Raw genomic sequence first — 26465 nt, 5'->3', positions numbered from 1 at the left:
AGTTAATACTCATATTTCTTAGAGTAAACTTCCGTTTTGCTCCCTGTGGTTTGGTCATTTTAACGGTTTTGCTCTAATAGTTTAAAAATAGTCATTTTCCTCCCTGATTTTTCTAACTTATCTTCATTTTGCTCACAGCCTCTAACTCCATCAGGGAGGAAACTGGCGACAAACTCGAAAGATTAGGGAGCAAACTGGCGACAAACTCGAAAGATTAGGGAGGAAAATGGCTATTTTTAAACTATTGGAGTAATACCATTAAAATGACCAAACCACAGGGAGCAAAACGAAAGTTTACTCTATTTCTTATCATATATTATTAAGCATCAGTAACTATATTCCCATTATATACCAAACGAGTGAGATGCATTCGTTCCTTTTGAGGACACGCTGGATTTTATCAAAAGTTTATAAAGGGATTTAGCATCATTACAAAACCTTTATGCAATTTGCTTTTTAAGATGTTCCTATGACTTTGATAAAGAGTGTTTGAGTGCATATAATGTGTTAAAAAGGTCGTATATATTAAGTATCAAGATAATACACTTCAACAAAAGTTCAAGGGCTTAGAATGTTTAAGAAACAAACTTGTTATTATTATTATTTTTTTTTTAACATTATAAATTATCTTTAATCATTACGAACCTAAAGACAATGCGGGTTAAAAGCATCTTCGTAATATATTATAACAAGCATATGCGTTGACCTTGCTTTGCACTCAATCATCGATCATCACCCTATTCCTCCAATGGCTGCTACATCATGCCTTAGCGAAAGAAATAGTATAATATATCTGAGAGTTGACATGTTCACATTCCATAAGTAGGCTATAAATAGACCATATCATAAGTTCATCATTATCAAACTCAAAGTACAATACTTTCCTTCTTTTGTTTCCCTCTGAAATATGCCGATCCCCGTGATTGACTTCTCCAAGCTCAATGGTGAAGAGCGAGAGAAGACGATGGCTGAGATCGCAAACGGATGTGAGGAATGGGGATTCTTTCAGGTACCCATCTTGCATAAGTGCTCATAGAACCTTTAACCAAAAAAAAAAAAAAAAGTGTTCATAGAACCAAACATAGTTCATTTATGTACATTTAATGCATTTTATTGTAGATATTTATTTGACTGTGGTTTTTCAATTCAGTTGGTGAATCATGGGATTCCAGTGGAGCTCCTTGAGAGGGTGAAAAAGGTGACCACTGAATGCTATAAGGTAGAGAGGGAAGAAAACTTTTTTAAGGACTCAACACCAGTTAAGCTGTTGAAGGAATTAATTGAAAAAAATGGCGAAGAAAAACTCGAAAACCTGGATTGGGAAGATGTCTTCCTTCTAACGGACGATAACGAATGGCCACCAAAGACCCCAGGATTCAAGTAAGCAATTTTACTACGTTCATGTACTCCTAATAACCTTCTAGAAACTAGGTTATTGCGACCGAAAATTGTGGCAAAAGAAAATCGTCGGAAATTAGCGACTGGTTTTCGACCGAACATAACAGTCGCAAAATAACCACCGTTTGAAATTCTGTCCCACAAAAGGATTAACCACTGGCTTTCACTATTCTCACACTCTTAGATCTTATTTTCACGTCCTTTTTCTTTATATCTCTCTCTCTCTATATATATATATATGTATGTATAGAGAAAGATAGAGAGAAGAAGTGTGTGAATATTAACTCCCAAAAAAAATTCTGTTTTAATTGGTGATAACCGATAAGTACTCAAATAATATGCTTGATCTGTGGTTGGTGGAATAATTGGGGCACCTGTCCTTTCACTTGGCCCAAAGGCCTGTTTGTAAGATAAAAAGGTTTTTGAAGTCTAAAAGTTTCATTCTAACTTGTGAGTTAAATAAACCTTAGGGAAACAATGACTGAATACCGTGCCGAACTAAAGAAACTGGCTGAGAAACTGATGGAAGTAATGGATGAAAACTTGGGGATACCAAAGGGACACATTAAAAAGTTGTTCAATGGTGGTGATGAAGAAACTGCGTTCTTTGGGACAAAGGTGAGCCACTATCCACCATGCCCTCATCCGGAGAGAGTCACCGGTCTTCGGTCTCATACGGATGCTGGTGGTGTCATCCTTCTTTTCCAAGACGACGTGGTTGGAGGTCTTGAGATTCTCAAAGACGGTAAATGGACTGATGTTCAACCAATTCCAAATGCGATTTGCATCAACACTGGTGATCAAATAGAAGTGTTGAGTAATGGGAGATACAAAAGTGTTTGGCACCGTGTTCAGGCTGTGCCCAATGGGACTAGGAGATCAATTGCTTCATTCTATAACCCATCTTATAATGCCACCATAGAACCAGCAAGCCAACTGATCCAAAAAGAGAACAAAGAGGTTAACCATTTTGGTTACCCGAAGTTCGTGTTTGGTGACTACATGTCGGTCTATACTGAACAGAAGTTCCTCCCAAAAGAACCAAGGTTTGAAGCTGTGAAAGCGGCGAATTAAAGTAACAGTGTCGTGCCATCCTTTATGTTTAGCGTTTAATATTTACGAGTGATTAAGGATTATAAGCTCTTCTCCATGTGGCAAAAATGCTCCCTGGGTATGTCCTTCTGCTGCTAGCTATGCAGAATGTGCACACAGCTTATTTCTATTTGATGTTTTTAATGTATGTTTACTTTTCATAACATTGCAAATTATGAGCATGTTCATGTTTGCTTTGTGTCACTTGTTTATTTGCAGTCATTTCTTTATTTCTTGGGATTATGTAACTTTGAATACCTTGTAATATATGCTTTGTGTTGAAATGTATGCAAAGGTTACTGTTGAAACGTATGCCTAGCTTCAATTTAATGTCCACATATTAATATTTACTAATGTTAGCTTTTATTCTGGATTGGATGGCTTTGGAATATTGGACTGAGAGTGGGCTTGCTTATAAAGTCTGTGGGCTTAGAAGATTAATTGTGAAGAATGGGCTGGGCTGGATGTTGGACAGATATGCGGGTCAAGAACTGTTGCAGGTCAAGCTGAGTTGGAGCAATATATATAGAGAAGAGTCTTCTGGAATTAAGTAATTTTTTAACCTTCAATCGTTTTTGTCTCATGCACTACAAAGGAGCAATAGTGGCGACTATAGTCGCCGCTAAAAGTGCTGATTGTCGCCCCTAATATCATGCAATTAGGGCTTTCATAGTTTTAAGGTCAGATTCGTCCTGAATGTGATCTCTAGGTTGAATCTCTTTGTGTTGTTTAGTGATTATCGTGTTGGTAATCACTTGGTGATTGTATAGAAAGTTTTAGGGTTCGTGAGATGTACAAATTGTTTGATTTCTTGGGTTTGAACCAGTAAAGATTTGAGAGTTATTGTAATGATCTTCAAATCTGTATAAAAGACCATCGTTTTCTGGGGCGGACCTAGCATATAAGAAGGGGCAACCTCCACTACGGCTTAGCGTTCCGGCGGTAGTGTAAATTTTGGAAAAAATTGACGTTTTACGATTTCGTTACGGCTTTTTTATTAAACGTTACGGCTTGGCGGATTTTCTAGATCCGCCACTGAATTCGTTTTGACACTTTGTAATATACCTTTAACTAAAGGCAGATCTGTGCCTTTCTTCAAAAATTTAGTGGCTAACTTTTGTTTTCAGCACCTTTTAACTAGGGTCCAAAAGATTGTCTACAGCAGTTGCTCATCAACAGGGGGTAGTGGTTTGTGTTTAATAGGCTAGGGTTTGCTATTCAGAAAGGGGTAGCGGCGCAGCTTGTTGCTCGCTTACCTGCGATATTGGATGTAAAGTGCACTTAGTTAAATTTTGCTATATATTGTAGAACAATGGCTATAAATTCGTCATCAACTAGAAAAAAAAAAAACAGGTATCAATCGAAAAAAAAAAAAAATTAGACAGATGACTTTATAGAAATGCATACCACATCTTAAGCATAGCAACTGCTTGTTAGGTAAATGAAATTAAAGTACTAAAGTGTAATATTATAATGAGTTAATTGCCAAAATCGCCCCAGAGGTTTGGGCATATTTGCCATTTTCGTCTAAAATGACACTTTTGTATCATTTTACCCCCCACGTTTGTAACTTTTTGCTATTTTCATCCAAACCACTAACTTAGTTTATTTTTTCTGTTAAGTTAAATGATATTTGGATGAAAATGGCAAATATAAACCACAGGGACGAAAATGGTAAATGTGCTCAAACTCTTTTTAATTTCTTTTATTTAGTTAATTTTGTCACATATATAATAAAAAAAGAATATACATGCAATTTTTATACAAAAAAAATAATAGTTTTGTCACATATTTTTTTATAAATTTTCATCCATCCACTAACTAAGTTAATTTTTTTCTATTAAGGCAAAAGATGTTTTAAATTTTATAAATTAATTTTTTTTATTAATTTTATAAATTAATACAGGATCTTTTATTTATTAAATTTCAAAAGAAATCTAAATACAATTATGAATATTTTTGTATTGTAAATTAGGTATAATATTCTTTTTAACGAGCAATGATACCATACTTCTTTGGTATTGGTACCAAACTGCACCATATCAGTACCAGTTCTCATTTTACATGTTATGGTTACCACTACTATAGAATGAAAGATCAGACGCGGTCAACGTTTTTTAGACACGGTAAAAAAAACCGTCATCAAAAAGTGAGATAAATATTGTTCAAAATTTGTTTAAGAAACAACCAAACCCCGTCTAAAGGGTTTTATAATGAATCAATTTAAAATGCTTGCATCTTCCGAGCCATCCTACTTCATTTGCTGGATAAAAACAAGTTTGAGTTTTAAGTTGATTTTTTAAAAATTTATTTATTATTTGTATCAATGTTATTATATGTAGTCTTTTGTTCAATAGAACTTTGTTTTCTTTCTCTAAGTAACATGAATATTTCGATTCTGTTTTTGAGAGTTTAATAAGAAAATAGTTCGTCGTGAAAAGTGTTTATCACAAAATATTAGATGGCATTATACTTACTATTTGGTGGGTAATTTTAAGGTTTGGTAACGGTACGTTGTTTGATGGGGGCATTGGCTTTTGTTTTTTGTTAAGAGCGAATTTAAAATAGTAGAAGATGAATTACAAACTTGTTACATATGATAATATTTTTCTATAAGGTCACAAGCATTTTAGTTTTATAAAAATTAGAGATTTAAGTAGATTTATTTTTATAAAATTGATCTATATAAACAACTGGAAATTAATTTCTGTATTAATTTATAAAATTTAAAACATCCTTCGCTTTAATAGAAAAAATTAACTTAGTTAGTGGTTGGATGAAAATTTATAAAAAAATATGTGACAAAACTATTATTTTTTTTGTATAAAAATTGCATGTATATTCTTTTTTTATTATATATGTGACAAAATTAACTAAATAAAAGAAATTAAAAAGTGTTTGAGCACATTTGCCATTTTCGTCCCTGGGTTTATATTTTCCATTTTCATCCAAATATCCTTTAACTTAACAGAAAAAATAAACTAAGTTAGTGGTTTGGATGAAAATGGCAAAAAGTTACAAACGTGGAGGGCAAAATGGTACAAAAGTGTCATTTTGGACGAAAATAACAAATGTGTCCAAACCTCAGGGGCGATTTTCACAATTAACTCTATTATAATTTACAAACAAATAAAACATGTTTATAATAGTTTTTGCTTTTAGCTGTATTATTTTTTATGTAACATGATACACATTCGGTTGGATATTCAGAAAATATAGTATTTTTATATATTTAGTGATTGATCCAAGGTCGTAACAATTCATACTTTTGTAGATATTATCTGAATATTAAAATAACTATCATGTAAATAATCTTAATAATCATTTTTTAAATATGTGATATAATGAGGTTATGAATAGTTTTCTTTTCTTTCAAGATATTCAATTTAGGGATGAGCTCGGCATCAGTATCGGTATTAAAATTCGTCAAATACGGGTACCAGTATTGGTACTGAAAATGTTTTGTATGGTACGATACCAGTAAAATTCTGTAAAATACCGGTACTGGTATCAAAAACGCCAAAAATGGGTATTGATTTGGTACCGGAAATTCGATACCAGTACCCAGCACCAAATGTCCATCCCTAATTCAATTGCAAGTAAAATTTTCTAATATAACGTGTGTGTGAGTATTACTTTAAATTTAATTACATAATCATTGTATTAGTTATTATATTTGAAACTACTGTCTATTTTGTACTAAAGAATTATTATGAATATGAAAGTTTAAAAGCATTAATTGTAAATAAAATGAAATGACTTGAAATAATTAGTTAGTATGTGTAAAGAAACAAGAGATAATATGAAGAAGAAAGAAAGATAATTCATTCTTACTTTGTATACACGGTATATATACAATATATATAGTGACATAAAAGTGAAACCAACTCTATAATGACTGTGATGTTAATGGAGTAATGAAGGGTAATAATGTCTATACGAAAGTGAGAGTTTCATAGGACTTACTCTCAGACATATCATCGTGACATTGATAGCATTATACTACTAAATATTGTTGGCTCGATTTTCAGGAGTGATATTAATTGATACTGCAGGATTAGTTATACTTTCTCCTTAAAACCTTACTAAGAAAAATAGGGTTTTTGTCACAACATATTCGGTCACAAAACGGTAGCAATTGCCTTGTTGCCACCGTTTTGCAACAGAAAATACGGTGGCAAAAACACCCGTGTCAATTACCCTAATGTCACCGAATAGCGACCATTTCCATATTTTGCTACCAAATTTCTGCCACCACAAAAGCGGTCAAAATTATTTGTGACCGCTTCTTGTTGCGACTCCCCTATTTTGCTACCGAGTTGTGACGTTTTTTTGCCACCATTTTGTTATCATTTAGCCCACTTTAACCACCGCTTTTATTGAAAACTTACACCTTTTTATCACCCTTTTGCCACCATTTTGGTACCAATATTGCCACAATTTAGCCACCACTTTCGTTACCATTTTGGTACCATTTTTCTATTTGAATTAAATAATTGCCACCATATTGGTGTCCCTGTTTTCATATTTTACAATTTTCCTACTTTTCATAAAAACTACATTTCAATAAAATTACAAATTTATAAAAAACATTCCATAATTCCATAAAATTACAAAATCATAAAATTATACAAAACATCTCTGTTTCAGTTTTTCCTATTTCAAAGTCCTAAAACATTCTAACAAAAATACAAACTAAAATATCAAATAACCAAAATTATCGTTATATAATAAACATCTAAACCTTCAAAACCAAGTGTTTATAGCCTATTCTTCGAATCGTAACTTTAACACGGCTTCAATTTATGACATCCTATTGAGCATAACATCTTCATCCACTTATTCTTTTTCAGCCAACAATTTCATTTTACATTTCTTTTCTTCATTATTTTCCTTAGCGAGCTCCTTGATAAGTGATAACCAAGTTCAACGTTTCAATTTATTTTCCTTAGCCGACAATCGTAACCTTGACCCTTCTTTTTCCTTATCTCTTGTTGTTCCTTGCCAAATTCTTCGGATGATCCAAAATATCTTCGATTGTTTTGCAGCAAAGATACCAAGACGAGTCTCCCCATTGACATCCCTACAAAAGTGTCAAACCAAAATACAATTGTCATTTGATTATACAATGTGTTTCTTTTAAGAGCGAATGACGAAAGCGATATATCTAACCGTTTTTCCATGGTACAATTAGGATCACAGCTGTGATTTATAAAACACGATTCATTCCCCCTTTAATCTTGCATCAATGTTGAAGTCTTTTCGGACTGCGACCATATAGAACTTGGTGATACCTTTTCCCTTCATGTCCCAAAACCTCTTCTCACATAAAGCATCATTAATTACTGAAAGACAAAAAGTTATAAGAGAATGCGAAAATGGAATATAACCACTTAATCACAAACTTCAAGCTTGCCAATTGTTACGGGGAAACTACGGTAATCACTAAATTTTAAAAGCGATTTGAGTTTTAATAATCCAAATTATGGCCTACTGGTCGATCATTATTCATACCGCCGATTTAACCAGCTGTGGCGCTCTTAACTTTGATTATCATTGCCAACTGCAATCTCATTCGCTTAATCATCATAGATATAAGACTTGATTTTCACTAAATTTCTCTTTCACTCATAATCCAAATGAGCGAAATAGAGTGAACGCTACAAGTGTTATTTGTCAAATTGTGATCAATATTATCGGCCAATGAGAGTATGAGACATAGTTTGCCAGTAAATAACAAATCAAGGAATTATTTATATACCTTCTCCAACATACTCAATGATGTAATCACCTTCATCGATTAATTCCACGGCTTCTACTCCCCAACCAAAATGTTGAGTCTACAAATATGTCAATCATAGTAGAGGTTACAAAAGTTAGGGGTGCTAAACGGGTCATGTTCGCGGGTTGGCGGGTTTAACCCGACCCGAACCCGAAAATTTTTCATGAACCCGACCGGAACCCGAAAATCATATCATACATATGAACCCGAACACGACCCAAAGTTTTGTGGGTTGACCCGAACACGACCCATTCAACCCGATTTTTTTTTTCTGAAATTAATATATTAAAATTAAAGTTTACTTAAAAAACACAAATGTATATAACACAACTATATTAAATTATAGTATCGTATGCTAATTTCTCTTTTTAAGTTATAATTATGGCATAAAATACACACCCCATTTAATTTATGACATAAAATAAGTTGTAAAAAATAAAATATAATATAAATGTGTTAAACGGGTCAACCCGCCAACCTGATCATGTTGACCCGAATTCGACCCGTTAACCTAAACGGGTTCGCGGGTTCAACCTAAAACTGACCCGAACCCATCTAGACTAAACCTAAACCCGTAAATTTCATTTAGGTTCGTGTCGTGTTTTCGGGTCGTGTCCGAAATTCACACCCCTAATAAAAGTCTACTCACAAAAATTGAACTGGGTAAAACTATCACAAAATAAAAGATTGAACATATTCTTAGCTTGAAACTTACCATAACAACTTGAACCTTTTTATCTTCTTGGAGTGGTCTGTTTGTGCAATTTTCTGAACACTCGCAGGCACTTGTGCAGGTAATATGCAGATATCTACAGCATCAAGCATTAGAAATATTATATGTAGGGCAGCTGAGTGATCGATTAACAATGAATACCATGTAGAACGTGATATCTAAAACACTCAACTTATTTTCTATCAACTATAATAATACTTTATTATAAATTATCACTTAATAAAAGCAGTTAGATGTTCACAGCAAGGCTGCCTCTTAAAAAGAAGAGTTCTAACCTAAGCTATCCAACATAACTTTGATGATGCTAAAAGGTAATTAAGAAACTTAAAATCTAAAACATGAAAAAAATTGCAAAGAGCCAAAGAACATGTGCATGTTTGAATGACTTACCTTGTTGGCGAGAGGTTCACGTTGAAAGGGTGATGCGCGTTAAAAATTGCAAAGAGCCAAAGAACATGTGCATGTTTATCTGCTGACACGTCATCAAATGCATCTTCTTTTACTTCAACAGTTGAATTATTTTCTTCGTAAGTATTGCCAGCGAGTGTAACCTCAACTAATAGCAACTCTGTTTTATTTTACTGAATTTGAAATTTTCAATTAGTAAAAGGAAATACCAACCTCTTAAAAAATTCTGTATTTATTGGTTCCAGTTATAAGTACATACTTTAACTGTCTCTGCAGATAGGTTCTCAACCGTGCTTAGGTCATCTGCATTTGAACTTTTGACACCCACTGAACCATCATCATCAATATTTCTGAAAGAAAAACATCTCTTCAGATTCACTATTAAAAAACGAACGAACATAAACGGCCATGAACGCATTCAATTTATTAACAAACGAATAGAAACAAGAAAACTTGATTCATTTAATTGTTCACACTCCATCGTTTGTTCAGTTAAAGTTAAACGAGCTTACACGAACATGAACATGAACATGCCCTGTTCGTTTTTGTTCTGATGATCCTGCGACAATTATGAATACAATTGAGTTTGTTGTATGGCTTTTGTGTTTTTGGTTTTCTTTGCTACACGGAGTACAGTGTTATTCTTAGGACGAGGTGGGTGGGCTAGACCAGACTGTAATAAAAAATGGGAGACATAAGTTATGAACGAAACTAGGTTTGGTGCTTGTTTTTTTTATTATCTTATGAAGGCCCTTTCAAGTTTCAACATATTTATTCTGCTACGTGATTTTAAATTAGGCGTGAGGTGGCGGAGATCTTCACTGATTGTAAAGTGGCGTGATCTTATGAAGCGTGCTAAATTGTGTGTTTCTGTTTCTGGTGCCGTTCGGGCTCTTCATGTCATCTGAGAAAGTGATACCGATATAAATCAGAGTATCAATGGGTCGGAATTTGTAAAATAAAATAAAACGAATAGCCTACGGATCGATAGAGATACACTAACTATTATACACTATCTAATAACTTAAATGAACTAGAAAATCAACTTACTTATAGCCATTGAGGCGATCCGGTAAGCAAAATCTCTGGTACACGAGTTCGAATCCGAAAATATCAGACAACAGCCGAATACCAGTTCCATTGTTGTTCTTGACAACAGTGAGAAGGTAAGCAGCAACACTATCAGATCCCTCATCTATTGAAACCTCAACCCCATTCACAACCTCACACGCCTCCTCATTGGTGTCTTATTCGATCCGGACCTGACTGCAGCACAGCCGACGACATTTATCTCTCCGAATTGATGATCTTCGGCTACTATTTACACTCCAGTTGCAGATTTTCTGTACAGTAACTGAAGTTTTACCGTCAAGATTCAAATTAACCTCGAACTTTAGTTCAAATTCTCTATGGTTATTGCAATCGATCACATTTTCACAATTTATAATCAAATTCAGTATACACAAGAAAGGATCATCACATTTTCACAGTTTATAAATGATCACAATTTCACCAGTTAATAAAAAACCCCTGTCCATTGAAACTTCTGAAGCAGAGACCATATTTGAATAAAGTTAAAATCAACAACAAATTGAAAGTTATAATCAACAAATCGAATGTCTACATGAACAAATTGAAAGTTATAATCAACAAATTGAATGTTTAAACGAACCTGAAGGCTGAAGAAAGTGAATGAGTGAGGGAAGGCCATAGAACTGAAGTGGTTGCGACCTGCTCCAGCGAGGGGCTGTGACGGCCGACGGTGGGCTGGTGGCTGGAGAGTGGAGGGGTCGGTGAATGTGTTATTGGTAACCATGCTTGCCTATGGCTGGCTCTGGCTTTCAATCAAAACCCTAAATAATGAGCGGGATATAATTAACGCGCCTACTTAAACTTGCGCTTAAAATTTCATTTTGTTACCACTAAGACCGTAGCAATTAAAAAAATACGCATATATTTAGGATAATCTAGGGAAGTTATTCTTATTTTTCCACGAATCTATCACCAAAAATAGATGGTGGCAAAATTTTCCACCGCTTTGCTACCAAACGATGCTGAGTACACTTAATTTACATATACGTGGCAAATAGGTGGCTAAATTTGCCACTGATTTTTTCGGTAACAAATTTTGGTGACAATTGCCAAGTTTTCTAGTAGTATAGTGGGACAAAAGTTTAGTTAAGAAAAAAGATTACAACGTGTATATTATTCTCCCTCGATTTAACATCTGTTTTTCAATCTGTAATCTTCTATGATAAGTGCATAAGTTGATTTTTGATGTAATCTTCTCTGATTTGACTTACTTAGGTTGCATTGTCTTCAAATAGTACAACTTCAGGTTCCAGTGTCTTCAAATAGTACGATTGGGCTTCTTTGATCTAGTCCACACTCTTCTTGAACATGTCAAAACCATAGACTTTCATAAGTAAATTTGCATTTGGATTGAGATTGTGTTGTGTGGAGGTCTGCTAGAAATCTTTCACTGTCATAACCAGGTAGTTGGGACTCTACATTTTCTCATGAAAATATTATGTCTCGAATCCCATATCATTTAATATGCTTTGTAATTAAGCCTCGGTAAAAACTTTGAAGGAAAACCCAGTGGGACAAAACCATGGCTAAGGAATTGGTTTACATGACAAAGATTAGGTTAATATACGGTAATACCTATTAATGACATTTTCAAGATCTTCAATATCTGGATTGATAACAATTGTCGTTGCGTTGGTAGATCCCAGTTGAATTTTTCCTGTTTTTAGAAAGTATGTTAATGAAGAAATAATGATAGATGAAAAGTCAAAATTTATATCTATCATTATACTCAGTGACATTGATTAATGTCATAGTTATTATCACAGGTTGAGGCTTTTGTAAAGCAGCTTCTCGGTCAAAAGAAACTACAATTTCTTCCCAAAAAGGTGGCTTCAATAAAGTTACCACTGTAGTGACATACTAGTATTAGAAGATATATATTATTAAATTAGGCATTTTATTATATTAAATACCTTTGATCTTGAAGACTTATTTTCATCATGTTCTTCCCAGCCTTGTAAAAGATAGGTGATGCTTTGCCCATACGCCCAATGTAATCTGTATTCAGTAATGATTTTGTCAGCAAAGAAACAGATTCTTTTGAAAATAAAGATTATTAGTATTAGAAGATATATATTATTAAATTAGGCATTTTATAATATTAAATACCTTTGATCTTAAAGACTTATTTTCATCATGTTCTTCCCAACCCTGTAAAAGATAGGTGATGCTTTGACCATACGCCCAATGTAATCTGTATACAGTAATGATTTTGTCAGCAAAGAAACAGATTCTTTTGAAAATAAAGATTATTGAATAATGGTTACCTGTTAGCAAAAAATTGTTGTTGATACGGGGCTTTAAACGATCATAGTTGTAACACCCCGTGTTTTCCCAAGAGTCAAAGTCAAAGTCAAGAGTTGACTGTTATTGGAATTAAAGATCAATAAAGATTAATTTCATTTAGTTTCATTTTGATTTTCATATTATTTGGAGTAAGTGTTGTATAATCAGACTAATCGGCCGATAATCGAACTGTGAATCAACGACCGACTGTGAATGATAGGAAGTAACAATGCAATAAAGCTAGTCAATCAATAATCAAGCTAATCAAATCAATAATCGAACTCAAGTGTGGAGAATTTAATGCTTTTATACGTGTGTGTGTGCCTTACGTGTTACTTGTGCATGCTTACTTTATGTTAAAATGTGTGGTGAATCAATCAAAATCAATCAAGACTCGAAGGATAATCAAACTCAATCGAAACCGACTTTGAAACTAGGTTGTAAGGATGCTTGTATGTTAAATATAGTCCCGACTACTACTAAAAGTAATTTGAATAGAAACTCTATCCTACTCTACTCCTCCACTATCGAACTCGAAATATCAAAAATCGTCGCGAAACACTCAAAACCAGGCAAGCCGATCGAACAGGGCAACCTGATCGAACAGGCTAGCCGATCGAACAGGGCAACCTGATCGAACAGGCTAGCCGATCGAACAGGGCAACCTGATCGAACAGGCTAGCCGATCGAACAGGCTGTTCGATCGGGCAGCCGCTCGATCAGGGATGCTGTTCGATCAGCCAACCCTTTCCATTTTTGGAAGCCTATAAATAGGGCTGTCCTTGTCAAGCTTTCCACTTTTGGAAAAGCTCTGACCGACCAGCCTCTTCTTCTCACTAAATCTCAGATTTCTCTCAAACCGGTAAGTATTTCGCTCTAATCTTTGTACGTTTTTGATCCTTAATCGATTCTCCATCTTTCTATCTTTCAAAACTTGGATTTCAACCGTGAAATCACCAAGATCTAGGTGTTCTTGGGTGATGTCATCATGGTGTTCTTCAAGAACACTAAGTTTGGCATCATTCCACCATGAATAACTTAGATCTAACCGATTTCCACATAAATAACCTAAAATCTACCAAAGATCTTAACATTTCACGGTGGAAAAGGATTGGAAGATGGGTTTTCATCTATCTTTCAACTCTTTTACACTCAAAACGGTGAAAACGAGACTTGAACCGATTTATAAATCAAACTAAACAAACACATGGTTCAAGATTCGGGTTCTACCGAGAGATATACCGATTTCGGGTTAAACATTAAACTTAGGTTCCAAACCGTCTCTGACCGAGTTTGGGTGATTCCTGCTCGAGTCAGTGGGCTAAGTGGGGACTTCAGTTTTGTGGTTCAACTCGTAGTCAAACTATCTCCAAATCACACCAAGTAACGGGAATAACCAAGTGTTAACCGATAGGTTAACCAAGTCGAACAGCTGGCCGAACGACTAGACTATTCGATCGAACAGCTAGTCGAACGACTACGCCAGCCGATCGGTTAGGCTAACCGATCGACTAGCACTTAGACCCACCAACTCACAAAGTGTAGTATTGACGAGGTACTGTTCGATCGACTACGCCACTCGATTGAACATTACTGCTCGAATCATGAGATACTATACTTCAACACTTAACCTTTTCGAAACATTGGAATGTCACCCGATCGAGCATGCCACCCGATCGAGTGACACTTTGCCAAACCTCAGCTGCTAACCGATCGGTTGGACCAACCGATCGAACGGACTGTTCGATCGGCCAACTTGAAAGGTAATACAAACCATCATACACAAACACATCCTTCACATCAAAGGAAGAAACAATCCACTTGAAAGAACCAGCCGATCGAGCCAGCCGGCCGATCGAACGGGACGTTCGAACGGACTTTAACCCAATCGAACAGCCCATTCGATCGAACAGCTGTCCGATCGAATGGTCTATCCGATCCAGTTTTCACTGTTCACTTTTTCCGCATTACTCATTGTATTGTTATCGAACTATTCAGGCTAACCTATTCTCAGTGCTCCTTTTCAATCCACGACCAACCACTGTGAGTATACTCGATCCCTTTTTGCTTTCAGCACTTTTGGGTGTTACATACGTAATCTATCAAATTCACAAACAACACAAACTATTTGAACGCTAACCTACTTGCATGTATTACTTGTCTAAATGATTGCTGTTTATTAAGTTTACACGTGGAGTGCTATCTACCTGCTTTAGCAACGTAGTACTATAGTTTGGACTCAGCACCCGTTCACACGGGGGTTGCTAAGGACAATTACTTGCATGGATTACAGTGGTAATCATGTATTGCGAACTGTCTCGGACAGTCAACTCGAAGTCGTTGGTATCAATGGTCCCATGTTGATAATTTACATGCATCGTTTGCCCTTGTGTACGTGCTTGGTTATGCGTAAACTTTTCGAACTTTATATGCTATATCAAACTTGTGTACTCACCTTTACATTATATGTATTGACTTTTATTTTAACGTATGTGACAGGTGTTTAAGCTACTAGCGTGCTAGGGAAGCGAGGCAATAATAAGCTTCTAGGAGCCTGTGACCTTAGGACAGTGTCCACATACCTGCTCCAGGGCCATAATTATCTGTAGATCTTGTACTGGCACCTGTAGTCAGTAAGATCTACAGTTAGCCGTCTAGAAGTCTTAAAACAATATTTAATTCGGTCTGTAATAATTTGAGTTGTCGGAACAGTTCCCATATTGTTTAGTTGATTTCTATGATAACTTGTTATTATTTGGGACACGGTATGGGACGTGTTATATAACTGAATTGTATGATAGTTGTTATGGAAACTTCTGAACAATCTGTTTCGCTCAGTGCCGCGCCCCGATGATTCCGCCATCGGTTGGGGTGTGACAGATTGGTATCAGAGCCATAACTATAGGGAATTAGGTTAGACACGATCTAGTCCGGATCGCTGTCTTAGAGACCTAGACTATAGTTAGGAACCAAGAGACCAAGTTTATGTGCTTATCTTATGTTGTTTCCTTCTATTCTATCATTACATCCGAACTCCGAGCCAAATTTTGTAGTTTGGACGGGATTAGGAGTGAAACCCGCGAATTCCTGCCTAAATTACAAATTTTGCCAATTACTTTGTGCAAATTTCTATCAACAAACGGGGGAGAATTATACCAAATTAGGGCTGAAACCCGTAATTTGATGAAAACTTTCCTCTAATTTTTCTTAAAACAAGGAAGAAACTGCTGAGCTAGGGGTGAAACCCTAACCTTGGCAGTTATTCCAACTTTATTTTATCTCGCCAAGGCAATTGACGGACTCCAACGACCTGAACTCACGAGTATGGCCTGGAATGCGCGTGCATAATGCCCAAGAATCGAGGCAGAAACATGTCCCCTAGAGTCGAAAGTGACGACAAGTCAACTGTGAATAGTTAAATTGCCATGGTTAGTCAAAGTCTAGTAGCCGCAGACAATCCATTTTCCGATTTTGAGTGTTGCTTCGTTGATTTTATATGATTTACCTGTTTACGTGTTTTAAGATTCGTTGATTGCTCCATTTGTTATCAATCTGCGTGACTTTTGTTGCTATCCTATCTCGATTCAAATCCCTGTTGATGTGATCTAAACGAAACCAGTGTGCTATGCTACGCTATACGACTAAGTTAGACGATACAATGAACGACACTCGACTTGTGGTTATAGGTTTCTGTTTTCTGACAGCCTCTGTGATAAATTGCGTACGTGTTTAGGAAATTAAGTGCTCTATTTGCTTAATTGCTTATGTGCTCTAATAGCTTCTGTGCTTATGTGCCTCTATGATTATGTGCTTATGTGTTTATATGTGTTACGTGACGTGAGATGCGACGTGATTCTAAGCTTTAGTAAACTAAGACGTGCGAGATTCGAATTCGTTGTGATGAGCCCTATGGCGATGTCTATTGCAGACCATGTCGTCATCATCAAGAACTCGCCAAAACCTTTCCCGTCAGGAAAAGAGAGACCGACGTCTCGCCAAGCTCATCTCAAGGTCTGTAGCGAAAGCTGTCAGTGAGGTGTACGAAAACACCAGCAAGTCGTCGGAAGAATCCCGAACCCTCACTGAATCCAGCAAAGCTCCGTTCAGTTTCAAGCAATTTAAGGCGTGTGGACCGAAGGAGTTCACCGGTGAAGAGGGCCCTACAGGCTTATTTCACTGGTTTGACTCTGTGGAAGTTACCCTTCGTCAAAGCGGATGCCCGGATCACCTTCGAACTCTCAATGCTACCGGTGTCTTCCAGTCGCGGGCATTGGACTGGTGGACAGCCGAAAGGAATAAGCGCGGGAACGACGCTGCCTACGAACTGACGTGGGAGGAACTGAAGGCTATCATGCTGGATGAGTTCTGTCCTCCCCACGAACGCCAAAAGTTGGAGGATGAGTTCTGGACCATCAAGCAGAAGGAGGGCGACAACGCTGGTCTCACCGCCCGTTTCAAACAACTGAGCATTATCTGTCCAGACCAGGTCAAGACTCCCGAGATGACCATCAAGAAATACATCCGTGCTCTTCCGGATTGTGTAGCAGATTTTGTGTTCGCCGCCAAACCCGCATCAATCGAGGAAACCTACCTACTCGCTGCCGAGATTAATGACAAGCGAGTTAAGGCTGGTGTCTGGGATAAGCCATCCAAGTCGTTGCATCAAGTTACTGCCGCATCAACCGACAACCCTACTGCTCAAGCCTCCAAGTCCTCGAGAAGAAGAAAGAAGAACAAGAGTTGCGCCACAGCAACCAATGCTGCTCCTCTTCAGTCAGTACCGCCACAACAGCAGCAACCACAGCGCACTGCGCCAGTGATCAATGCGCCGCCGGCTAAGCGTGCGTACACCGGCCCCCACCCACTCTGTGCTACATGTTCTTATCATCACCCGGTGAGTGTGGCCTGCCGTTACTGTGCCCACTGCAACGTTTACGGGCATTTCACTGCAAATTGTCGCTATGGTCCTCGTCAAACGCAAGCTCAAGCCGCGGTTAACCAAGCCCTGCTACAAGCTCCTCAAGCTCCTCAAGCTGCACAGGCCCCGGCAAACAATGTTCGGACCTGCTTTGCATGTGGTGACCCTAACCACTTCGCAAACCGGTGCCCGAACAGAGTGGTGAAACAAGAAGCCCAACAACCCCAGCAACAACAACAGCAGCCTCAACAACAAGCCGCTCACGCCAGAACTTTCAACATCAACGCACGCCAGGCTCAAGCTGATAACAACGTGGTCAATGGTACGTTCCTTGTGAATGGTATATGTGCATCATGCTTGTTTGATACTGGAGCCGATAACTGCTTTGTGTCATTTGAATTTGAGAAGCTTCTTAGACGTAAGCGCTCTTATCTTTCGTCACCATTCGAAGTAGAAATCGCTACCGGAAGAACCATTGCTGTCAATTCTGTGCTCCGTGATTGTACTCTCGAGCTCAACAATCATATATTCCCGATTAATCTCATTCCAATGCAGCTCGGAAGTTTCGATGTCATAGTAGGCATGGACTTTCTTCGCGAAAACCATGCTGAAATTGTGTGTTCCGATAAGATGATTCGTTTTGTGCTAGCTAGTGGTGATATTCTATGTGTTTATGGTGAAACTACTGCAAAAGATCTCAAGCTCATGTCATGTCTTCAAGCTCGCAAATATCTCCGCAAGGAATATCGAGCTTTCTTGGCCAACATTGTTGTAGCAGAGACGGACAAGAAAAGGAAAGTTGAAGCCAAGGATGTTCCCGTTGTCCGAGAATTTCCTCAGGTGTTCCCTGATGATCTTCCTGGATTACCTCCAAGTCGTGATATCGACTTTCGAATCGACCTTATTCCAGGAGCCAACCCAGTGGCCAAAGCTCCGTATCGACTCGCTCCATCTGAGATGCGAGAACTCTCAAACCAACTCCAAGAGTTACTTGAAAAAGGCTTCATTCGCCCGAGCACTTCTCCATGGGGCGCACCAGTCCTTTTCGTCAAAAAGAAGGACGGGTCGTTCCGAATGTGCATCGATTACCGGGAATTGAACAAGCTGACCATCAAGAACCGATACCCCTTACCAAGAATCGATGATCTGTTTGACCAACTACAAGGCGCTCAGTGTTTCTCCAAGATTGATCTACGTTCAGGCTACCATCAGTTGCGGATTCAAGAGGAAGACATACCCAAAACCGCTTTTCGAACCCGATACGGTCACTACGAATTTGTCGTCATGCCTTTTGGTTTGACCAACGCACCCGCGGTCTTTATGGATCTGATGAATCGCGTGTGTAAACCGTTCTTAGACCGTTTCGTCATTGTATTTATCGACGATGTCCTGATCTATTCCAGATCGAGGGCCGAACATGCGCAGCATTTGCGATTGGTTCTCGAGCTGCTTCAGGGAAACCAACTCTACGCCAAGTTCTCCAAGTGTGAGTTCTGGTTGGAGGAAGTTCAATTTCTGGGTCACATTGTGAATAGTCGGGGTATACACGTTGATCCTGCAAAGATTGAGGCAGTCAAGGGATGGGTTACGCCAAAGAATCCGTCAGAAGTTCGCTCTTTTCTCGGATTAGCCGGTTACTACCGGCGATTCATCGAAGGGTTCTCAAAGATTGCTGTACCGCTTACCTCCCTTACTCATAAAGACAAGCCTTTTGTGTGGGGAACCGCGCAGGAGACTGCTTTCCAAACCCTCAAACACATGCTGTGCCATGCACCAGTTCTTACACTGCCGGACGGAAGCGATGACTTCGTCGTCTATTGTGATGCTTCAAACCTTGGACTTGGCTGTGTTCTCATGCAACGAGACAAGGTTATAGCTTACGCATCTCGACAGCTCAAAATCCACGAGAAGAACTATACAACCCATGACCTCGAGCTAGGCGCAGTTATCTTTACCTTAAAGATTTGGCGACACTACCTGTATGGTACAAGGTGTACGATCTTCACCGATCACAAGAGCCTACAACATATCTTTAACCAGAGAGAACTCAATATGCGTCAACGCCGATGGGTAGAACTTCTCAACGATTACGACTGTGAGATCCGTTATCACCCAGGCAAGGCGAATGTAGTTGCAGACGCCCTCAGCAGAAAGAATTACGTGATAAGTGTTCGAAACATCCAGGCTCAGTATAACCTCGAAGCTCTCATCCGCGAAGCACAACACGCTTGCTTTAACGAGCGTACGTTGAAGAAAGAACGAATCTATCACGATGGAACTCAGCTCGTGAGCAAAGCCAACGGGATATTCTATTATCTGGACCGAATCTGGGTTCCGAGGAGGACAGATTTGCGAAAGATCATCATGAACGAAGCCCACAAATCCCGATATTCCATTCATCCCGGTGCGGACAAAATGTACCAGGACCTTCGCTACAAGTACTGGTGGCCTGGGATGAAAAGGGATATTGCTCTATATGTTGGTAGCTGTTTAACTTGTGCAAGAGTCAAGGCTGAACACCAAAGACCTTCAGGCTTACTCGAACAACCGCCGATACCCGTATGGAAGTGGGAAAGCATAGCTATGGATTTCATAACTAAGCTTCCGACCACGCCATCAGGTCACGACAGTATTTGGGTTATAGTCGACCGTCTAACCAAATCAGCCCACTTTCTGCCAATACGAGAAGACTATAAGGTGGCCAAGCTAGCCCAAATCTACACCGACGAGATCATTAAGAATCATGGTACGCCTCGAGACATCATTTCTGATCGCGATGCTCGGTTTACATCGAGATTGTGGGAAACTTTTCAAGCAGCTCTTGGTACGACGCTGAATTTGAGTACCGCATTCCACCCGCAAACCGACGGGCAGACTGAAAGAACGATTCGTACTATTGAAGACATGCTCCGTGCGTGTGTTATCGATTTTGGTGGTAGTTGGAGCAAACACCTACCGTTGGTCGAATTTTCGTATAATAATAGCTATCACTCCAGCATCGAAATGGCACCTTTCGAAGCCTTGTATGGTAGGAGATGTCGCTCGCCTATTGTATGGCACGAGGTCGGTCAATCACAATTGACTGGGCCCGAGATTCTGCAAGAAACGACTGACAAAATCCACCAGATAAGGGAAAATTTGGTGAAGGCCCGGGACAGACAAAAGATGTACGCCGATAAACGACGCAAGCCCCGCGAATTTGCAGTTGGCGACTACGTACTCCTAAAGGTATCGCCTTGGAAGGGAGTAGTCCGATTCGGCAAAAGAGGGAAACTTGCGCCTCGATTTGTTGGACCTTTTAAGATTCTGGAAAGGATCGGTAAAGTTGCCTACAAACTCGAATTACCGGAGGAACTCAGCAATGTCCACCCGACTTTCCATATTTCAAACCTTCGAAAATGTGTAGCCGACCACGACGCAATAATACCACTCGACGATCTTCAGGTCAACGAGACGCTACACTTCGTGGAAAAGCCTGTCGAAATCATGGACCGACAGACCAAGCAACTCAGACGCTCTCGCATTCCTATTGTAAAAGTACGATGGGAAGGCAAACGAGGCGCGGAGTTCACTTGGGAACTCGAAAGTGACATGAAGGCCAAGTACCCGCAGTTATTCAGATAGATCTGAAGCATCAAATTGGTAAAATCACACGGCGATGTACGGTTCTCGGCCTAATTTCGGGACGAAATTCCCTAAAGGAGGGGAGACTGTAACACACCGTGTTTTCCCAAGAGTCAAAGTCAAAGTCAAGAGTTGACTGTTATTGGAATTAAAGATCAATAAAGATTAATTTCATTTAGTTTCATTTTGATTTTCATATTATTTGGAGTAAGTGTTGTATAATCAGACTAATCGGCCGATAATCGAACTGTGAATCAACGACCGACTGTGAATGATAGGAAGTAACAATGCAATAAAGCTAGTCAATCAATAATCAAGCTAATCAAATCAATCATCGAACTCAAGTGTGGAGAATTTAATGCTTTTATACGTGTGTGTGTGCCTTACGTGTTACTTGTGCATGCTTACTTTATGTTAAAATGTGTGGTGAATCAATCAAAATCAATCAAGACTCGAAGGATAATCAAACTCAATCGAAACCGACTTTGAAACTAGGTTGTAAGGATGCTTGTATGTTAAATATAGTCCCGACTACTACTAAAAGTAATTTGAATAGAAACTCTATCCTACTCTACTCCTCCACTATCGAACTCGAAATATCAAAAATCGTCGCGAAACACTCAAAACCAGGCAAGCCGATCGAACAGGGCAACCTGATCGAACAGGCTAGCCGATCGAACAGGGCAACCTGATCGAACAGGCTAGCCGATCGAACAGGGCAACCTGATCGAACAGGCTAGCCGATCGAACAGGCTGTTCGATCGGGCAGCCGCTCGATCAGGGATGCTGTTCGATCAGCCAACCCTTTCCATTTTTGGAAGCCTATAAATAGGGCTGTCCTTGTCAAGCTTTCCACTTTTGGAAAAGCTCTGACCGACCAGCCTCTTCTTCTCACTAAATCTCAGATTTCTCTCAAACCGGTAAGTATTTCGCTCTAATCTTTGTACGTTTTTGATCCTTAATCGATTCTCCATCTTTCTATCTTTCAAAACTTGGATTTCAACCGTGAAATCACCAAGATCTAGGTGTTCTTGGGTGATGTCATCATGGTGTTCTTCAAGAACACTAAGTTTGGCATCATTCCACCATGAATAACTTAGATCTAACCGATTTCCACATAAATAACCTAAAATCTACCAAAGATCTTAACATTTCACGGTGGAAAAGGATTGGAAGATGGGTTTTCATCTATCTTTCAACTCTTTTACACTCAAAACGGTGAAAACGAGACTTGAACCGATTTATAAATCAAACTAAACAAACACATGGTTCAAGATTCGGGTTCTACCGAGAGATATACCGATTTCGGGTTAAACATTAAACTTAGGTTCCAAACCGTCTCTGACCGAGTTTGGGTGATTCCTGCTCGAGTCAGTGGGCTAAGTGGGGACTTCAGTTTTGTGGTTCAACTCGTAGTCAAACTATCTCCAAATCACACCAAGTAACGGGAATAACCAAGTGTTAACCGATAGGTTAACCAAGTCGAACAGCTGGCCGAACGACTAGACTATTCGATCGAACAGCTAGTCGAACGACTACGCCAGCCGATCGGTTAGGCTAACCGATCGACTAGCACTTAGACCCACCAACTCACAAAGTGTAGTATTGACGAGGTACTGTTCGATCGACTACGCCACTCGATTGAACATTACTGCTCGAATCATGAGATACTATACTTCAACACTTAACCTTTTCGAAACATTGGAATGTCACCCGATCGAGTGACACTTTGCCAAACCTCAGCTGCTAACCGATCGGTTGGACCAACCGATCGAACGGACTGTTCGATCGGCCAACTTGAAAGGTAATACAAACCATCATACACAAACACATCCTTCACATCAAAGGAAGAAACAATCCACTTGAAAGAACCAGCCGATCGAGCCAGCCGGCCGATCGAACGGGACGTTCGAACGGACTTTAACCCAATCGAACAGCCCATTCGATCGAACAGCTGTCCGATCGAATGGTTTATCCGATCCAGTTTTCACTGTTCACTTTTTCCGCATTACTCATTGTATTGTTATCGAACTATTCAGGCTAACCTATTCTCAGTGCTCCTTTTCAATCCACGACCAACCACTGTGAGTATACTCGATCCCTTTTTGCTTTCAGCACTTTTGGGTGTTACATACGTAATCTATCAAATTCACAAACAACACAAACTATTTGAACGCTAACCTACTTGCATGTATTACTTGTCTAAATGATTGCTGTTTATTAAGTTTACACGTGGAGTGCTATCTACCTGCTTTAGCAACGTAGTACTATAGTTTGGACTCAGCACCCGTTCACACGGGGGTTGCTAAGGACAATTACTTGCATGGATTACAGTGGTAATCATGTATTGCGAACTGTCTCGGACAGTCAACTCGAAGTCGTTGGTATCGATGGTCCCATGTTGATAATTTACATGCATCGTTTGCCCTTGTGTACGTGCTTGGTTATGCGTAAACTTTTCGAACTTTATATGCTATATCAAACTTGTGTACTCACCTTTACATTATATGTATTGACTTTTATTTTAACGTATGTGACAGGTGTTTAAGCTACTAGCGTGCTAGGGAAGCGAGGCAATAATAAGCTTCTAGGAGCCTGTGACCTTAGGACAGTGTCCACATACCTGCTCCAGGGCCATAATTATCTGTAGATCTTGTACTGGCACCTGTAGTCAGTAAGATCTACAGTTAGCCGTCTAGAAGTCTTAAAACAATATTTAATTCGGTCTGTAATAATTTGAGTTGTCGGAACAGTTCCCATATTGTTTAGTTGATTTCTATGATAACTTGTTATTATTTGGGACACGGTATGGGACGTGTTATATAACTGAATTGTATGATAGTTGTTATGGAAACTTCTGAACAATCTGTTTCGCTCAGTGCCGCGCCCCGATGATTCCGCCATCGGTTGGGGTGTGACAATAGTTAACAAAGGTAAAGTAGTAATGAGGGATAATGTTGTCATCGATTCCCCGAAAAGATGTTCTTAGACCAAGTCTAATGCATGTTGTATGGGGGACAACATTCATATATGATCTTCCAGTGTCAGATAGATAATCAGTGATAATGTAGCAAGATTCTAGTGTTATTCGAGATTCAAAATGTGACTGATGGTTTAAGTCCACTATCGCCTCTATTGCACCACCCTAGTCACAAATGAAAGGTCAAACTGTGAAAAAATTGAAATATCATATTATTAATTATATATATGTTGTAAAGCTTACATTAATATCTACAAAAAGATAGCAGAACACTTCTCGTTTTCCAAAATGGTATCCATTTTCTTTTAGTCTTATTGGAGAGGTTCTTCATTATCATGCGGTATAATCGCCGATATATCAATGAATGGCATTGTGAGTTTCCTATATGATTCAATAAAATGATAGAAAACGTAAACAATGAGTTAATAAATATGTTCAATGTTAAAAACAATAAGGACCAATAGAAACACATAAAGACCAACTAAAGATAAGTTAACGATATGAATTCCTTATTACTGCGGTTTCCTGATAGCCATTAACTCATATCATGTAAGATGTAGGTTTATTTCAATTCAAGTTCAGTAGTTGCCTTTTACTAAATATCTCAGGGGTTGCTTTTACAAAATTTATGTATTTCTATAAAGCCCGAATACAATAAAAAGTGTATACGATGTATAAAATGGTCAACATGTTAACAGTAAATATATTTCTATTAGTCCCGAAGACAGAAAATGTACTATTTCATCAAATAAATTAAAACAATGACCCATTGGAGTGTAAGTTAAAATCCCCGGAGTGCAAAACAATAAACCAAAAAGGGACTGAATATAATTTCACGATTTTCTATATTTCTATTTTGTTATAATCATTGCATGAACAGAGGAGGATGGAAAAAAATATATTGTTTTGCAGTGAGTTCACACTATAAACCAAAAAGGTGTAAATATAGTGTAACAATTTTCCAAATTTCTATTTTGTTACTGCTATTGCAGTTATCGTAAGAACATTCCAGAAAGTGATACGTGAGGAAGAACATTTCACATAAGAACATATGGTTATAAAGATATGAGTACAGATGTTTGCTTTACCCCAAATGTTAATTTTGATGATAGAGGGAATAATATTGTCTAAAAAGTAACAAACATAAACACGTAATTAAAAAAATTGAGGGTTAGATGCAGAATTTACCATCTAGAATTCAAGTGGAGACTCTGAACAAAATTACACTAAGTGCGAATAAAAATTTATGATGAACATCAAATTTATGATGCAATATACAGAATCCAAAGAGAGAACATCAAATAATCACTATACGTATGGCATGAGTATCAAGTGTAAAGATCATAGATTGTAACTCAAGAGAGAACATACCTTTAATGTCGTAAGGGATGTTTCCGGAACAAAGAGTGTTTGAAATCTGTATTTGGAAAATAGGGAAATTGAGAAAAACGAAACAGTTTATTAAATAATAAATATGGGGGGTTTGGGGAAACAAACAGTTTAACAAATATTAATATTATACCCTTATAATAAATATGGAATAAAGATAATGAGTAATACAAAATATGAATTTAAATAAAGTTCAATAATAGGTTTGGCAGTGAACATTCAATTAACATGTAATGGACATTCAATTAACATGTAATGCCTTTGTTCAATAATATAATTTATCTTTATCTTTGTTCAATAATTTATACATGTAGTGGCAGTTAATAAAATGTCGCTTTATTTTTCTTGAAATGGTGGCAGTGTAGTTGTAAACCGTCGATTTGTTATTAAGGACGCAACGTTCCTTTTTTTTGACGCAACGGTTTAGTATGGTAGGAATTTTGGTTGGTAAATGTATAAGGTTATAATTAACAACAATTGGTACTTCAAGACCTATAAGATAACTGATGATACTGGATTGATTATGTTGTCCATTAAAAACCTTACTAAGAAAACGTAAGGAAAAATTAGTGAAGGAAAAAAAAGTGCAACATGTTTAGATTATAATTGTGTCTTACTAATACATTTATCTATTGGAAATGTGATAACTAGTGTGGAATCCAAGTTAACACACCAAACCAAGCAACACACAATCAATACACACAAAGATATACTAAAAAGTTTTCGTGTATTGATTTCAGCAGAGCTTCGGTATGAATACACA

At 38.0% G+C, this 26465-nt stretch overlaps 1 protein-coding gene and 1 long non-coding RNA gene across 4 annotated transcripts; one reads left to right on the top strand and one right to left on the bottom strand.

The window, feature by feature from the left end:
• Positions 1-791: 791 nt before the first annotated feature.
• LOC110941265 (1-aminocyclopropane-1-carboxylate oxidase 5) lies at positions 792-2802 on the top strand. Its single transcript, XM_022182890.2, has 3 exons — positions 792-1009; positions 1151-1380; positions 1869-2802. Exons 1-3 carry the CDS (start codon positions 908-910, stop codon positions 2470-2472), a joined length of 936 nt encoding a protein of 311 aa, XP_022038582.1. The 5' UTR covers positions 792-907; the 3' UTR covers positions 2473-2802.
• Positions 2803-7128: 4326 nt separating this feature from the next.
• LOC110941264 lies at positions 7129-11260 on the bottom strand. 3 transcript variants are annotated; one of them, XR_002593948.2, is made up of 8 exons: positions 11086-11260; positions 10464-10767; positions 9673-9763; positions 9396-9586; positions 8988-9081; positions 8252-8330; positions 7663-7835; positions 7129-7573 (listed from the first exon to the last, which is right to left on the bottom strand). It is a non-coding gene; the product is annotated as an uncharacterized LOC110941264 (long non-coding RNA). The 3 variants fall into 3 exon arrangements; XR_004893287.1 differs by having other exon boundaries at positions 9396-9474; positions 9627-9763; positions 11086-11253; XR_002593947.2 differs by having other exon boundaries at positions 10464-10756; positions 11086-11253.
• Between the last annotated feature and the right edge of the window lie 15205 nt (positions 11261-26465).

The sequence above is a fragment of the Helianthus annuus genome, chromosome 5, assembly GCF_002127325.2.
Source record: "Helianthus annuus cultivar XRQ/B chromosome 5, HanXRQr2.0-SUNRISE, whole genome shotgun sequence".
NCBI classification, from domain to species: domain Eukaryota; kingdom Viridiplantae; phylum Streptophyta; class Magnoliopsida; order Asterales; family Asteraceae; genus Helianthus; species Helianthus annuus.
This window is presented reverse-complemented; position numbering and strand designations above follow the sequence as displayed.